The 15,637-nt window shown below is 40.1% G+C and overlaps 1 protein-coding gene and 1 long non-coding RNA gene across 2 annotated transcripts; both read right to left on the bottom strand.

The window, feature by feature from the left end:
* Positions 1-24: 24 nt before the first annotated feature.
* LOC149616272 (macrophage mannose receptor 1-like) lies at positions 25-5,378 on the bottom strand. The gene is made up of 12 exons (XM_089857098.1): positions 5,336-5,378; positions 5,127-5,252; positions 3,643-3,753; positions 3,395-3,567; positions 2,438-2,543; positions 2,106-2,377; positions 1,865-2,039; positions 1,211-1,351; positions 1,031-1,147; positions 806-973; positions 716-739; positions 25-246 (listed from the first exon to the last, which is right to left on the bottom strand). Exons 1-12 carry the CDS (start codon positions 5,376-5,378, stop codon positions 32-34), a joined length of 1,671 nt encoding a protein of 556 aa, XP_089713224.1. The 3' UTR covers positions 25-31.
* Positions 5,379-10,800: 5,422 nt separating this feature from the next.
* Positions 10,801-11,701, bottom strand: LOC149616271 (uncharacterized). Its single transcript, XR_016375888.1, has 2 exons — positions 11,560-11,701; positions 10,801-11,495 (listed from the first exon to the last, which is right to left on the bottom strand). It is a non-coding gene; the product is annotated as an uncharacterized LOC149616271 (long non-coding RNA).
* Between the last annotated feature and the right edge of the window lie 3,936 nt (positions 11,702-15,637).

Raw genomic sequence — 15,637 nt, 5'->3', positions numbered from 1 at the left:
TATTGCATAAAAATATATCTATGTTTATAAATCATTCTTGGTTATGAAATCTCACTCTTTCTCCCCGTTCTCTTTGCGGATTCTTTCGATGTAATCTGTAAAGAATTGTCGCGACTGTAGCGACAATAACTACAGTGGCAATTACTACAATGACTGCAGTCGTTGCTCCACCAGCTTTCGGCGTTTCTTTGGACTTGTGATGTTCCACAGTGGACTTTTTGTGTACGTCAATTGGAATATGGCCATCTGTGTTTGAAAAATATAATAAAAGCGTTATAATAAAGCACACTTTATAAAGTGAAACAGACATTTTGAAAATATTATTTTTGGTCCAGTTCAAATCCACCTTATCGCCGGAAGTTAGGCTTATCTCGGGATAATAAACAAGGTGGGCAAGTTAAAATTTCACCTTCCTTAGTTATAAAGCAAACGATAACTTATCGACCCTTGTGTTAAGTTATCACTCTCGTTAAAATTAAAAACGGTAAAATTTTAATTTGTTGTTTTTTATTCGCGAGACATCCACCACTTTTCGTTCAAGGTTCAATGACACCTATGACTAATCACCTATTTTGATATCGCGCACTCATAGAACGCAAGAAGTTGACACCAACCCTTTAGACGATAGTTTATCACTTGCGATAACTCGCTTAAAAGGTTAGAGAATTGCCTCCAATATCAAATAGAAAATTGATAGTTTGTCATAACAACTTACGTATTTGTATTTCTTCTATGATTTCTGAAAGCAACAGAACAAAAAAATGTTAATTATTCTTGTAACATAGTTTTTGGTTAATGACTTCACCTTTCGACATTTGACAAATGTATTTTCTTGCATCACGGCACCTAAGATTATTGTACGAATATCGCCTGACTTCGACCTCAACGCACTTATCAGTTAAAACGAAATTAGGTTCCTCCTCACCCCATGGCAAATACGTTGGTATCGAGTCATCACTGAGGTAATGAAAATCTACAACAGTAGTGAATTTAGTTTTGGACCTTCATTGAAATTAATTTTTAGCTTTACTAAATGGTTTGGCTTTGATGCCCAGGTAGTAACTATCAACTTCAAGAGTTTTCAAATAATTCAGAACAAGCCTCAGGTCGGACTCGGTGTGAAATTCAGCCAAAATTGCATTTGGACCTAAATTAAAAATTGTTAATGAAGTTGCTTGGCTTTGGAAGTCGATACACATGAACGACATACCTTTTCGCGAACATTCTGTTTGGGCATCAGTAAAATCTTCCTTATCGACAGTTTCTATGTAGTAACAGTATTGGTTTCCGAAGTCCATCCATTCAGGTGGGCAATTACCGTGAAATAGAGTTTGCGATTTGTTTTTTGGATCTATGAGTTGATTATATTTGAAACTAAGCTTATACTGTCTTGATTTTGAATTTGAAATATTCTTAGTTATTAACGGGGCTGTTCAAAAATTACATAATTTCAACAAGGGGGTTTGAATAAATGTTCCTAACTCTTACCGATGGAGGATCGTGGGAAATGTTACGTAACAAATCATACTTTGAGACAACAATCTAATAGCATAATTTAAGATTCAAGGCATTTTTTTTGACTTTCCCATAGTGAAAAAGGATGAAAAATATTTCATTTTGTGTTACAAAATTTTTGAACAGCCTTAAACTAATTTTGCAAAGGAATAACATGGATTGGAAATAATTATAGAATTCGGCCATCAAATGCGGTTGGTAGAAGTGTGCTACGCATCGCCATTTGTTAACGCGGGTTTAATACGGCTTTGGCTGTCCATAGTTAGATGGTCGCATCGTTTCTACTTTTCCAGCCCATTTTTTGCAAAACAAGTTCAAAGAAAAAACGAGTAGTATTATCCCCACTTACTTAGATCTTTAGCGCATATAAATGGCAAGGCCACGGAACAGTTCTCGGTTCTCCATAAACTATTTTCAGACTTAGCGGTGCAATGGGTGTCAATAGAGCTCCTCTCCTTAACATCATTTTTCCAATTTGTATGGTAAATAAGACTAGCGTCAGACCAAGTTAGTCTTCCTCTGGACTAAAGATTTCTGTATCTGTTAGATCACTCGGATATATCTGATGAAATTAATATCTGATTAATTACCTTTGTGTTCGTATTAGAGAGACCAATCCAAATTCCTTTTCCGTCCCTAGATCGAAAATCCTTATCGGCTATGATGAAAGAGAGATAAGCTTCCTCATAAGAATCACTAATTGAGACTAAGTGCGATCCGTAACTTTGACACTCTCTCTCGGCATTTCCCCATGTCTTGGCTTGTGTTATAAATCGGTAGCAGCGGTCTCGGTACGACTCCCAAGCTTGGCCACAATTGTTTTTGCCCAAGTAGAAAGATTTGGGTTGAGATTTATCTTTTGCTGTGATATATAGTATTAGATTGTGTATTTCGATAGATTTAACAAGTTGATATGTCTTACTTCTGGAAATTTGACAAATACTTCCTTTCACCGCGTCACAACGATGATCATTCCACTTTCCAGCAACTGAATCAGCGTGTTCCAGATGAAAACATTTCTCCGAAGTCTATTTTAAGGAATGAGCAAATACAGAAAGGTATTCCAAACAAGGATGGTACGGCCAAAGTACAGTGGGTTCCATGGGGGAGTTTGTATCGAAAATATTCTATGGCAGTTTGCCCTAATAGTCACCGTTTACAAGTTTTGAATTAGTGTGTTTCATGGATGACCCCTTTAGCATTGACGTTCAGTTCCTTGTTTAAGTTTAAGGGGTCATCCGTAATCATAACTTTAATTGTTTAATGTTGTCCTGATGTCATACAACATTTTCGACTCAAAATAGCCCAAAGAACTTAACACCCATTCTGTAACACCCTGAATATAACCATGGGCCCTGTTATAAAAGCGAATACATAAGGTTTGACATCGTAATCCACTGTGTTCCAAATAAGGTGGTACGACCCAACTACATAGGGTGGTGCGACCCAACTACATAGGCTGGTGCGACCTAACTACATAGGCTGGTGCGACCCAACTACACAGGGTGGTACGACCCAACTACATAGGCTGGTACGACCCAACTACATAGGCTGGTGCGACCCAACTACATAGGCTGGTGCGACCCAACTACATAGGCTGGTGCGACCCAACTACATAGGCTGGTGCGACCCAACTACATAGGCTGGTGCGACCCAACTACATAGGCTGGTGCGACCCAACAACATAGGCTGGTGTGACCCAACTACATAGACTGGTACTCAAAATCACCCTTAGAACACGCTGTACATCAGTCCTACCACCTTATTTGGGGAGAAAGTGCTCAATAAGAAATCAGTTTTCAATTATTCTCAAGGCGATGCTCATCTTTACCGTACAAATGTTCTATTAAAGCTGCTCGTGGAAAAAATAAATACATACACTCGAACTTGGCTCTCCAGGTGCGTAATTCGTATAATTTGTCTTTGTTCCGTCGTCCCATTCGTCCCACCGAAGGGTCTGAAGGGATGGATATGTGCTACGACCACGTTTCTTTAGACCAATCCAGGCATTACCTTTCGGATTTGTATCTCCTAGGTATGCTGTTAAGAAATCTGTTTCGTCGAATGTTACAAATTTTTATTTTATATTATCATTTTCATTTTACAAATGAGGAGTTTGTGAAATACCTTGTTCCAATTGATTATGTATTGAGACTAAAGAACCTCCCAAGGACTGACAATATGATTCTGCATTAGAATACGGTCTAGAAAATTTGTCTATGGAGTAACATTTATCTCCTAAAAAGATACAAAACGAAGTTTTAATTTGCAGTGTTTTATTTAAAGACAATACAGGTTTAAGTAACGTAATGAAGTACAATTTTCCGAATTTCTGTGAAATTCCAAACACGTTTGCACTGATTTGACAACTGCGAACACATACAAACAAACACGTCTAGTGTATTACCTCTCCGTGACATCATCGTTACTCGGAGAGGTAAAAAGATCAAAACTTCAATTATAGCATTATGGGAATCGAAAGTTAACTGTGCAAGGCAGACGACCAAACTACAAATGTTAATGCTGTGGAAGTGTCTACCTTTATAAAATCAAGACGAGGTAATTTGCAGATATTTCAATCGGATGGGCCCAATTCCGATCAAAGACGATTAAGTAAAGCAGAAGTATATAATACTTCTCTTCGAGAGAAGTGTAACTTAAAGCGGGGTAATTGTAATATGATTCTTCCCAACATCCCTTAACATTTATTATAGCAAGGTTACTAAACCGAATCACATAAGAGATAAATAATTGCATCATCATTACTCTATAAGCACCTAACTATTCGACAAGGCGCATGCGCGTGTGGATTTTTGTCCTACTACAAGACAATCAAGGTTTGTGGGTTGATTGTTGAGGATTTAGTTAAAAACAGTTACCGAATTCACCCCACGGTGCGATGCTCATCTAAGGTTTGATGAACGGGAGAGGAAACATAATGGGTAAGCCTGGGAAGAATCATGTTACAATAACATAACTAAAGTATTAAGACGGTTTGAAATTGGGGGGGGGGGGCTTAATCTGGGCAAACTATTTGAACGTTGTTATAGGAAATTAATAACAAAATTTTGCATAATTGGTTCATTGGAACATGTGTAGACCATTATAACTATCTGAAAATTTGTGTCAACTTGGAATTATTCGTATTTTAAAGATATACAAACGTTTATTGACAAAGAATACAGAACTGAGTTATTGACTATTAGACAATTGTGGAGGAAAGAATTTTACTTGCCATAAGTTTAGTTTTTGGTTTGCTTTTAGTCCCCACTACTGTTTGATATTGAAATTCATCTCTACGAAGATGAAGCTTAACGAACTTATTATAATTTTTATACACTATATTGCTAAAGAATTTTAGGGGGCGAACGAGCAATTTTTGGTAGGGTTTACGGATTAATTTGATGGTACTAACTTTGAAATTTGGGGTGTTATAGCCCCCCAAAAAAGCTTGGCGACGCCACTGGTCATCCCTTTTCCCCTTCTACATAGACACTAAAACTCTTTCTGCTTTTCACTCTCTTATAATACCCTGACAATGACGGGTAGCTTAGCTATAGTTCATTACGTAAAGAAAAACCGCAACAAAATATTACGAAAGGCCGACTCACCCAAGGCTCTCCACGTTTCTGGACACCCGACATCTTTGTCCAATGGCCAGATTTCTAAGGTATCTCGTGAAATGTCATCGACTTTAAGGTCACTAGTGGTTTCGCAAAACTGTTGAGTAGCAAGAACTGTACAGCGAGGAAATTATAGTTATTTAGTCAAATAATATTCTCTGAGTAGAGAGTCGTTTAAAATGAACTAGAAAACATACCATAAAATAAAAATAGACTCGATATTAGCCCTGAAAGACCCATGGCTCTTACACTGGGAAACTGCGTAATATTAACCTTGTTAACTATATATATAGATCGATTTAATATAATTACAGTCTTCCTGTAACTTTAATTCCTTGAAACCGATCTTAGATTATATTGTTTTTCGAAATAAATGAATTAAAACTGATAAGATTTTTAATTGAATGTTAACCGGACATTGCAACACTATATTGTAATTTCAAACTTTAACTGAGTTTCCTTTATCAAGTACGAGTGTAGTTATGAAAAATCTATTAATATGCCCAGGAATACATGGAATTCTTCACATTGGAATGAGTAACAGGCCATTTTCTGGGCCTTTCTGCTTGAACTGTAGGGGAGGAGATGTAGAAACCGTCACCCTGACGTCATACATATTCTAGGAGAGCGGTCGCTCTCTTAGATAAGACTTGATACTCCCTCTAATGCTAAAGGAGGGTTCTTTGATTGGCTGTAACTTTTTTCGTATTGTGTTTGCCGCTTTGAAATTTTGCCAGTGAACTAAAATTTGGGCCCTACTTTTGTGGTTAAAATTTCAAAGAGATCCAACTAATAGTTAATTCTATAATGAAAAAAGTTGTTAAGGGTGGTTTTAGAATCCATAAAATTATTAAGACATTTGGTGAAAGATACTATATTGTTCCATAGAGATAACATGGGATTTTTTTGAAAAATGACCTTAATTGCGATCGTGTATAAAGAAAACTATTCATTCGTTACGTTTGGGAACCATCTTAAATGAAAGATAACAGTCCATAGATGTGCCTTTTCTTAGTTTCATTAAGATAAATTAAGTTTAAGTATTGATTTTTATCATTATTAACACATACTTTGACTTACGTTGTTTTGGGTATTGGAATTACGGCGTTTTACCACTGTAAGAGACACGCATTTTAGCCCTAATTTTTTATGTTGGACTTACGGCGTTTTTGTTGTGATGCACTTCGTCAGAGGGATATTATCAAGAAAAACATGGCGTTTGAGCTCTTGTAGGTGCTTTGCCCGGGTTCTTGTGGGTTCTTGTGGGTACTTGTGGGTACTTGTGGGTTCTTGTGGGTACTTGTGGGTTCTTGTGGGTACTTGTGGGTGCTTGTAGGTACTTGTGGGTGCTTGTAGGTACTTGTGGGTACTTGTGGGTGCTTGTAGGTACTTGTGGGTACTTGTGGGTGCTTGTAGGTACTTGTGGGTGCTTGTAGGTACTTGTGGAACATGTGGGTTCTTGTGGGTACATGTGGGTTCTTGTGGGTACATGTGGGTACTTGTAGGTACTTGTGGGTTCTTGAGGGTGCTTGTAGGTACTTGTGGGTTCTTGAGGGTGCTTGTAGGTACTTGTGGGTTCTTGTGGGTGCTTGTAGGTACTTGTGGGTTCTTGTGGGTGCTTGTAGGTACTTGTGGGTTCTTGTGGGTACTTGTGGGTTCTTGTGGGTGCTTGTAGGTACTTGTGTGTTCTTGTGGGTACTTGTGGGTGCTTGTAGGTACTTGTGGGTGGTTGTAGGTGCTTGTGGATACTTGTAGGTACTTGTGGGTGATTGTAGGTGCTTGTGGATACTTGTAGGTACTTGTGGGTGATTGTAGGTACTTGTGGATACTTGTAGGTACTTGTGGGTGATTGTAGGTACTTGTGGATACTTGTAGGTACTTGTGGGTGATTGTAGGTACTTGTGGATACTTGTAGGTACTTGTGGGTGATTGTAGGTACTTGTGGATACTTGTAGGTACTTGTGGGTGATTGTAGGTACTTGTGGGTACTTGTGGGTACTTGTGGGTACTTGTGGGTGCTTGTAGGTACTTGTGGGTGCTTGTAGGTACTTGTGGGTTCTTGTAGGTACTTGTGGGTACTTGTATGTACTTGTGGGTGCTTGTGGGTACTTGTTGGTACTTGTGATACTTGTGGGTACTTGTGGGTGCTTGTAGGTACTTGTGGGTACTTGTGGGTACTTGTGAGTTCTTGTAGGCACTTGTAGGTACTTGTGGGTACTTGAAGGTACTTGTAGGTACTTGTGGGTACTTGTGGATACTTGTAGGTACTTGTGGATACTTGTAGGTACTTGTGGGTACTTGTAGGTACTTGTGGGTACTTGTAGGTACTTGTAGGTACTTGTAGGTACTTGTGGGTACTTGTAGGTACTTGTGGGTACTTGTAGGTACTTGTAGGTACTTGTGGGTACTTGTAGGTACTTGTGGGTACTTGTGGGTACTTGTAGGTACTTGTGGGTACTTGTAGGTACTTGTGGGTACTTGTGGGTACTTGTAGGTACTTGTGGGTACTTGTGGGTGCTTGTATGTACTTGTGGGTACTTGTAGGTACTTGTGGGTGCTTGTGGGTACTTGTAGGTACTTGTGGGTGCTTGTGGGTGCTTGTAGGTGCTTGTGGGTGCTTGTGGGTACTTGTGGGTGCTTGTGGGTGCTTGTGGGTGCTTGTGGGTGCTTGTGGGTACTTGTGGGTGCTTGTGGGTACTTGTGGGTACTTGTAGGTACTTGTGGGTACTTGTAGGTACTTGTAGGTTTTTGTGGGTACTTGTAGGTACTTGTGGGTACTTGTGGGTACTTGTGGGTACTTGTGGGTACTTGTGGATACTTGTGGGTACTTGTGGATACTTGTGGATACTTGTGGGTACTTGTGGGTACTTGTGGGTACTTGTGGGTACTTGTAGGTACTTGTGGGTACTTGCGGGTACTTGCGGGTACTTGTAGGTACGTGTGGGTACTTGTAGGTACTTGTGGGTACTTGTAGGTACTTGTGGGTACTTGTATGTATTTGTGGGTGCTTGTGGGTACTTGTTGGTACTTGTGGGTACTTGTGATACTTGTGGGTACTTGTGGGTACTTGTGAGTTCTTGTAGGCACTTGTAGGTACTTGTGAGTTCTTGTAGGCACTTGTAGGTACTTGTGGGTACTTGTGGATACTTGTAGGTACTTGTGGGTACTTGTGGATACTTGTAGGTACTTGTGGGTACTTGTAGGTACTTGTAGGTACTTGTGGATACTTGTAGGTACTTGTGGGTACTTGTAGGTACTTGTAGGTACTTGTGGGTACTTGTGGATACTTGTAGGTACTTGTGGGTACTTGTGGGTACTTGTAGGTACTTGTAGGTACTTGTGGGTACTTGTAGGTACTTGTGGGTACTTGTAGGTATTTGTGGGTACTTGTGGGTACTTGTGGGTACTTGCAGGTACTTGTGGGTACTTGTGGGTGCTTGTAGGTGCTTGTAGGTACTTGTGGGTACTTGTATGTACTTGTGGGTGCTTGTGGGTACTTGTTGGTACTTGTGGGTACTTGTTGGTACTTGTGGGTACTTGTTGGTACTTGTTGGTACTTGTGGGTACTTGTGGGTACTTGTTGGTACTTGTAGGTACTTGTGGGTACTTGTGGGTGCTTGTAGGTACTTGTGGGTGCTTGTGGGTGCTTGTGGGTACTTGTGGGTACTTGTAGGTACTTGTGGGTACTTGTGGGTACTTTTAGGTACTTGTGGGTACTTTTAGGTACTTGTGGGTACTTGTAGGTACTTGTGGGTACTTGTAGGTACTTGTGGGTACTTGCGGGTACTTGTAGGTACTTGCGGGTACTTGTAGGTACTTGTGGGTACTTGTAGGTACTTGTAGGTACTTGTGGGTACTTGTGGGTACTTGTGGGTACTTGTGGGTACTTGTGGATACTTGTAGGTACTTGTGGGTACTTGTAGGTACTTGTGGGTACTTGTGGGTACTTTTAGGTACTTGTGGGTACTTGTAGGTACTTGTGGGTACTTGTGGGTGCTTGTAGGTGCTTGTAGGTGCTTGTGGATACTTGTAGGTGCTTGTGGGTGCTTGTAGGTACTTGTGGGTACTTGTATGTACTTGTGGGTACTTGTAGGTACTTGTGGGTACTTGTGAGTTCTTGTAGGCACTTGTAGGTACTTGTGAGTTCTTGTAGGCACTTGTAGGTACTTGTGGGTACTTGTGGATACTTGTAGGTACTTGTGGGTACTTGTGGATACTTGTAGGTACTTGTGGGTACTTGTAGGTACTTGTAGGTACTTGTGGGTACTTGTGGATACTTGTAGGTACTTGTGGGTACTTGTGGGTACTTGTAGGTACTTGTAGGTACTTGTGGGTACTTGTAGGTACTTGTGGGTACTTGTAGGTACTTGTGGGTACTTGTGGGTACTTGTGGGTACTTGTGGGTACTTGCAGGTACTTGTGGGTGCTTGTAGGTGCTTGTAGGTACTTGTGGGTACTTGTATGTACTTGTGGGTACTTGTATGTACTTGTGGGTGCTTGTGGGTACTTGTTGGTACTTGTGGGTACTTGTTGGTACTTGTGGGTACTTGTTGGTACTTGTGGGTACTTGTGGGTACTTGTGGGTACTTGTTGGTACTTGTAGGTACTTGTGGGTACTTGTGGGTGCTTGTAGGTACTTGTGGGTGCTTGTGGGTGCTTGTGGGTGCTTGTGGGTGCTTGTGGGTACTTGTGGGTACTTGTAGGTACTTGTGGGTACTTGTGGGTACTTTTAGGTACTTGTGGGTACTTTTAGGTACTTGTGGGTACTTGTAGGTACTTGTGGGTACTTGTAGGTACTTGTGGGTACTTGCGGGTACTTGTAGGTACTTGCGGGTACTTGTAGGTACTTGCGGGTACTTGTAGGTACTTGTGGGTACTTGTAGGTACTTGTAGGTACTTGTGGGTACTTGTGGGTACTTGTGGGTACTTGTGGATACTTGTGGATACTTGTAGGTACTTGTGGGTACTTGTGGGTACTTGTGGGTACTTTTAGGTACTTGTGGGTACTTGTAGGTACTTGTGGGTACTTGTGGGTGCTTGTAGGTGCTTGTAGGTGCTTGTGGATACTTGTAGGTGCTTGTGGGTGCTTGTAGGTACTTGTGGGTACTTGTATGTACTTGTGGGTACTTGTAGGTACTTGTGGGTGCTTGTGGGTGCTTGTAGGTACTTGTGGGTGCATGTGGGTACTTGTGGGTTCTTGTAGGTACATGTGGGTACTTGTGGGTACTTGTAGGTACTTGTGGGTACTTGAGGGTACTTGTAGGTACTTGTGGGTACTTGTAGGTACTTGTGGGTACTTGAGGGTACTTGTAGGTACTTGTGGGTACTTGTAGGTACTTGTGGGTACTTTTAGGTACTTGTGGGTACTTGTGGGCGCTTGAACTTTTAGGGTAGCCCTGACTATATATTGTTTAAGGTTTTAAGCTTAATATTAAACAGACGTTAGTTTATGCTGCAAAAAGGTTTGAAATTGACAATCTCGGATCGTCTTTATGAAGTTTTAAGGATATCCGAATTTCATATTGGGCTTATGACAATTTTGAGCTAAATGTTAAACGGACATAAATCAGCATTTTTAAAAATTTTGTAAAATTGTCAATTTGGTCCTATTTCTGGAATTTTTAGGGGGGCGCATCGCGTTTCAATAAATGATTGGTAAAAATTGTATTATGTTAATTACAATAAGAATACAAACTTTTATTGATTTACTTTTTTTTTTGAAGTATCATTATAACTAAATGTCTGATTGAGCTAAAGTTATGGTCCCCTTTATATATGTTTCTGCTTAGTGCAGATTTTGAAAATGTAATACAGTTTCTTAACATTCTTAATTAAAATGAAGACTGAAGGAACAGATATTAATCAAAAATGTCTTGATTAGAATCAAGACCTAAAAAGTATCGATAAGACTGAGGGTATCACTTGTCTGAAGGATCAGATATTAATTTTTCTTTTTAATTGAAACTTAAATGCATGCTTAAGAAAAAACAACGTTCCATTACCGTTTTCCGTTGAAATAAATTATTTTACTGGTAATCAATTTCAAAAATTTACTTATCTCGGCTTTTCGACCACAATTCCATTCCCCGAAAACATTTTATCATTACATTAATTACTTTTGGGAGATAACGTGTCAAAAAAACCTTGAAAACAATAAAAAGCTGTAATAGCGGTCTGTTTAGCCATGACAACAACCTTTTAAAAGTTACCAGGGAAAATTGATGTAAACTGAAGTTGAAATTTCATCATGTGCGACCTGCGGCCCAGAAACTCTCCCATAGTCCCAGTGTGTGTAGAACATAATTTTTTCGCTGTTATCTGCCAAAATAGATCTTTCTAGGTAGTGCCGCCTCCTCACTTGAATTTTACATGATATATTAAGGTTTGAACGAACAAAATTCTAGATTACTATTTTCACTACCATGTCCCTCTGCTACCTTGAAGCAAACTTTCCTCTCTTTTTGCTGCTCATTACCGGTGCCATTCTCTTGACTTTCTGTTCGTTATAACTACTATGATGTTACTGTCCCTATTGAATTTGGCGCCATTGGTTTTAGAATAATTATAATGTTCCACTGCGAAGAGTGCCGGTCACGAATGGGGATGTAACGTCTTTAGGAACCTTTTAAAACGCAAAACCATACACGTACTCTCCCAAAAGTAATTAATGTAATGATAAAATGTTTTCGGGGAATGGAATTGTGGTCGAAAAGCCGAGATAAGTAAATTTTTGAAATTGATTACCAGTAAAATAATTTATTTCAACGGAAAACGGTAATGGAACGTTGTTTTTTCTTAAGCATGCATTTAAGTTTCAATTAAAAAGAAAAATTAATATCTGATCCTTCAGACAAGTGATACCCTCAGTCTTATCGATACTTTTTAGGTCTTGATTCTAATCAAGACATTTTTGATTAATTTTTTTTGATCTTATAAATCACGTGGTATCGACGTAGCTTGCAACCTATGCGCGTCGAAACAGAGTTATACAAATCATTCGGTATATTCGGATAAACAATGGGACGCGAAGAAGGAGGAGCTGGCAGTTCAACGAAGTTTTAAGCCCTTCCCCTTACATTCAATCAGATATTAGTATATAGTCTTGAGCACTTAAAAATTCCAAGTGAAAGAAATCTATGTTTTCCTGGTATGACTGAGTAGAATTAAATTAATTAGGTCAAATATTTGTTGATAATGAGTAAGTTGTGCCTGAGATAAGAACTAAATCCAAGAAAACAAGTTCATACGTATATACATAAGACATAAAAATATATTTTATAGTTACATGAGGGATAGCTTTAATTTTAGAAGTAGGAATGGAGAACAGAGTAATGTCCCAGACCCCCTTCCCCGGGACGGGGGGGGGGTTATGAAAGAAGAGGCGGGTCAAAGCGACAGAGGTAAAAACGGTTTACGTATTTTTCGCCGTCCCCGTCAGCAACGTCATCACAACGTAGTTTAAGTGAGCCAATAAGATAATTTAAACTTTTCGTTATGTTTTGGAGGGAGGGTCTATACTGGGCCTCAGTCGGACTGAAGTAAATACTAACCGTTCTCCATTCCTATGTCTAGAATTAACTTTAAACTACGTTTGGATGACGTTGCTGACCGGGACCGCGAAAAATACTTTCTTCTTTCTTTCTTTTTACCTCTGTCGCTATGACCCACCTCTTCTTTCATATCCCTCCGTCCCGTGGAAGAGAGTCCGGGCCTTTGACGCGCGCCCAGATTACTCTGTTCTCTATTCCTGCTTCCAAAATTACATCTATCCCTGATTAAAATAAATATACTTTTAAATTAGACATCTAAATCTATACAGGGTGTTTCTGAAAAGTCCATCACAAATTAAGGGGCGTGTTTATGGGACCAAACTGAGCGGAAAGTACCAAAGAACATGGGGTCTACAACATTTAGTTTCGGAGATATGGCCCCCCAAACATTTGCCCCAAAAACGAGAAAATATCCCAAAATGTGGAGTAAGGGTTATTGCCATTACCCAACTTGTTTCGAAGTCATAGACAATTTCAATAGCCTTGAATTTGAGAAACACTACTGTAACTTTAGATAGCAGAAGGGTATAAATGGGTAGAAGTACGCGTACGGCGGTAATGTAAAGCTAATGCCAAGTGTCATAGTGTTTTAAGATTTCTCAGCACCCAGTAAAATGGTGGACCTCAACCTAGAGGGCAAGAAGTCCCAGAGGCCGTAGAAGACGAAGTCCTTACTATTTTCGAGGACGAACCAGAAGCAAGTACCCGCCAGGTGAGTAAGCGATTAGGCGTTGGTCACGTGCTCGTGTGGAAAATCCTCAAAAGTCACCAGTTTCATTCTTACCATTTTCAAAAGGTTCAAGGTTTGAATTCCGCGGACTACCCACGACGCATTGATAAACGCCATTGATTTCCCGCGTAGTCTGTTAGTCACAGACGAAGCTAATTTTTCGCAAGATGGTATTATTAACCTGCATAATAAGCATCAATGGTCCCAAAGAAACCCTCACGCAACGCTCGTTAAATCTCACCAAGTACAATTTAGTTTAAACGTGTGGTGCGGTATTGTAGGTGACAATTTAATTGGATCTTATTTTCTACAGCCCAGGTTAAACGGTGAGGCGTACCTACAATTCTTACAAGACGTTTTACCGGAATTACTTGACGACGTGCCCTTAGGTTTGGTGCGCAGAATGTAGTTCATGCATGACGGTGCACCACCACATTTCAGTCTCGCTGTCCGAGCTCACCTTAACGCGACGTTCTCTTTTCGGTGGATAGGTCGAGGTGGACCCGTGAAATGGCCTGCTCGATCACCCGACCTTAACCCGTGCGATTTCTACCTTTGGGGCCACTTGAAGGACATAGTTTATCAGAGTGAAGTACCTGATGTGGAAGAGCTTCGTCGACGAATCGTTAATGCCTGTCAAACTATTCGCGATACTCCAGGCATTTTGCAACGTGTTAGGGAATCGTTTGTAAGGCGTGTTCAAGTTTGCCTTAACGCGGGTGGTGAACACTTTGAACAATTCTTGTAGTAGTTATTTGTTACAGATTAAGAATGAAGAACTAATAAAAAATACATTTACATTGGGATCGTATCATGGCGTTTTCTCTGTGACACATCAAACACTAACGTAATGAACAAACTCAACCTTCAATCGCAACCATTTTACTGGGTGCTGAGAAATGTTAAAACACTATGACACTTGGTATTAGTTTAACATTACCGCCGTACGCGTACTTCTACCCATTTATACCCTTCTGCTATCTAAAGTTACATTAGTGTTTCTCAAATTCAAGGCTATTGAAATTCTCTATGACTTCGAAACAAGTTGGGTAATGGCAATAACCCTTACTCCACATTTTGGGATATTTTTTCGTTTTTGGGGCAAATGTTTGGGGGGCCATATCTCCGAAACTAAATGTTGTAGACCCCATGTTCTTTGATACGTTTCACTCAGTTTGGTCCAATAATCACGCTCCTTAATTTGTGATGGACCTTTCAAAAACACCCTGTATAAATCAAAGTCCTGACTGACTGACAGACTGACTGATAATCATCGCCCAGCCCAAACCGCTTGCCCTAGAAGGCTGAAACTTTGCAGGAACGTCACTCATAAGTAGTAGCAAAAGTGGATGAGAGGAAAAGTATGAAAATGGCCAAAAGTCGCGAGTCATCAGAGTTTCGCCGTAGTTGACCGTTTAATTGGCGTAGCTATACTGGGCCTGTTCACTCCCTTAAAATAGGTCTTGTGTTAATTCGCGGTCAGACTTGTAAATAGGGGGTAGCAGGGAGCCTGTGACACCCAAGAAAATTCACAGGACACCCTGAAAAAATATTTTTAGGGGGGGGGGGTCGGGTACCACCCGGGTACCCTGAAAAATTCGGGGCGATGAGAACTCTCGCAAGAGTTCAAGACTCAAAAGTGAAAGTAAAAGTTAAAAATACGCGGCTTTTCCTCGACACCAAAATAGTTCTATGCCTCAGTATGATATTCAAGTTTTTTTATTTAATTAACCTTGTCCACTAGGGAGCCCCGGGTACCCAAGAAAATTGGGCTTTGGGGGGGTCGGGAGCCCGCAGGGCTCCCGATGAAATTATCACTATTTACAAGTCTGTTCGCGGTTACGCGGTTACCGTCGTCTGCTATTGTGTATGCTAGAACTTCCTCGATTTGTGTTTGTAGTCAGTACAAACTAGCTGGTAATGTTATAAAATGTATTTGAAGGTATAATATGGATTTAAGTAAGGTTATCGAAGTAATAGAAGAGCACATAAAACTAGATAAGTTTAAAATAAATCTCTGTAATTTAGCTAAAGCGCGAGCAGCTTGCGTCGTGATACGCGTAATCGAGTGGGCTATGGTTAAACCAAGGAGCATAAATGTCTGAACTACTTTCAGTCGCGAGTTTGCAAGTCCATCAGTCACTAGTAAACTAAATAGTTATTGGCGAAACTTTGATGTCCACGTTTTTTAACACAGACTCTATGGCCATTGTCATACT

Source organism: Phalangium opilio, unplaced genomic scaffold, assembly GCF_054372755.1.
Source record: "Phalangium opilio isolate 3A_F unplaced genomic scaffold, DU_Popi_V2 ptg000217l_1, whole genome shotgun sequence".
In the NCBI taxonomy this organism is placed as follows: domain Eukaryota; kingdom Metazoa; phylum Arthropoda; class Arachnida; order Opiliones; family Phalangiidae; genus Phalangium; species Phalangium opilio.
Note: the sequence above shows the minus strand (reverse complement) of the source record. Positions and strands in the feature narration are given on the sequence as shown.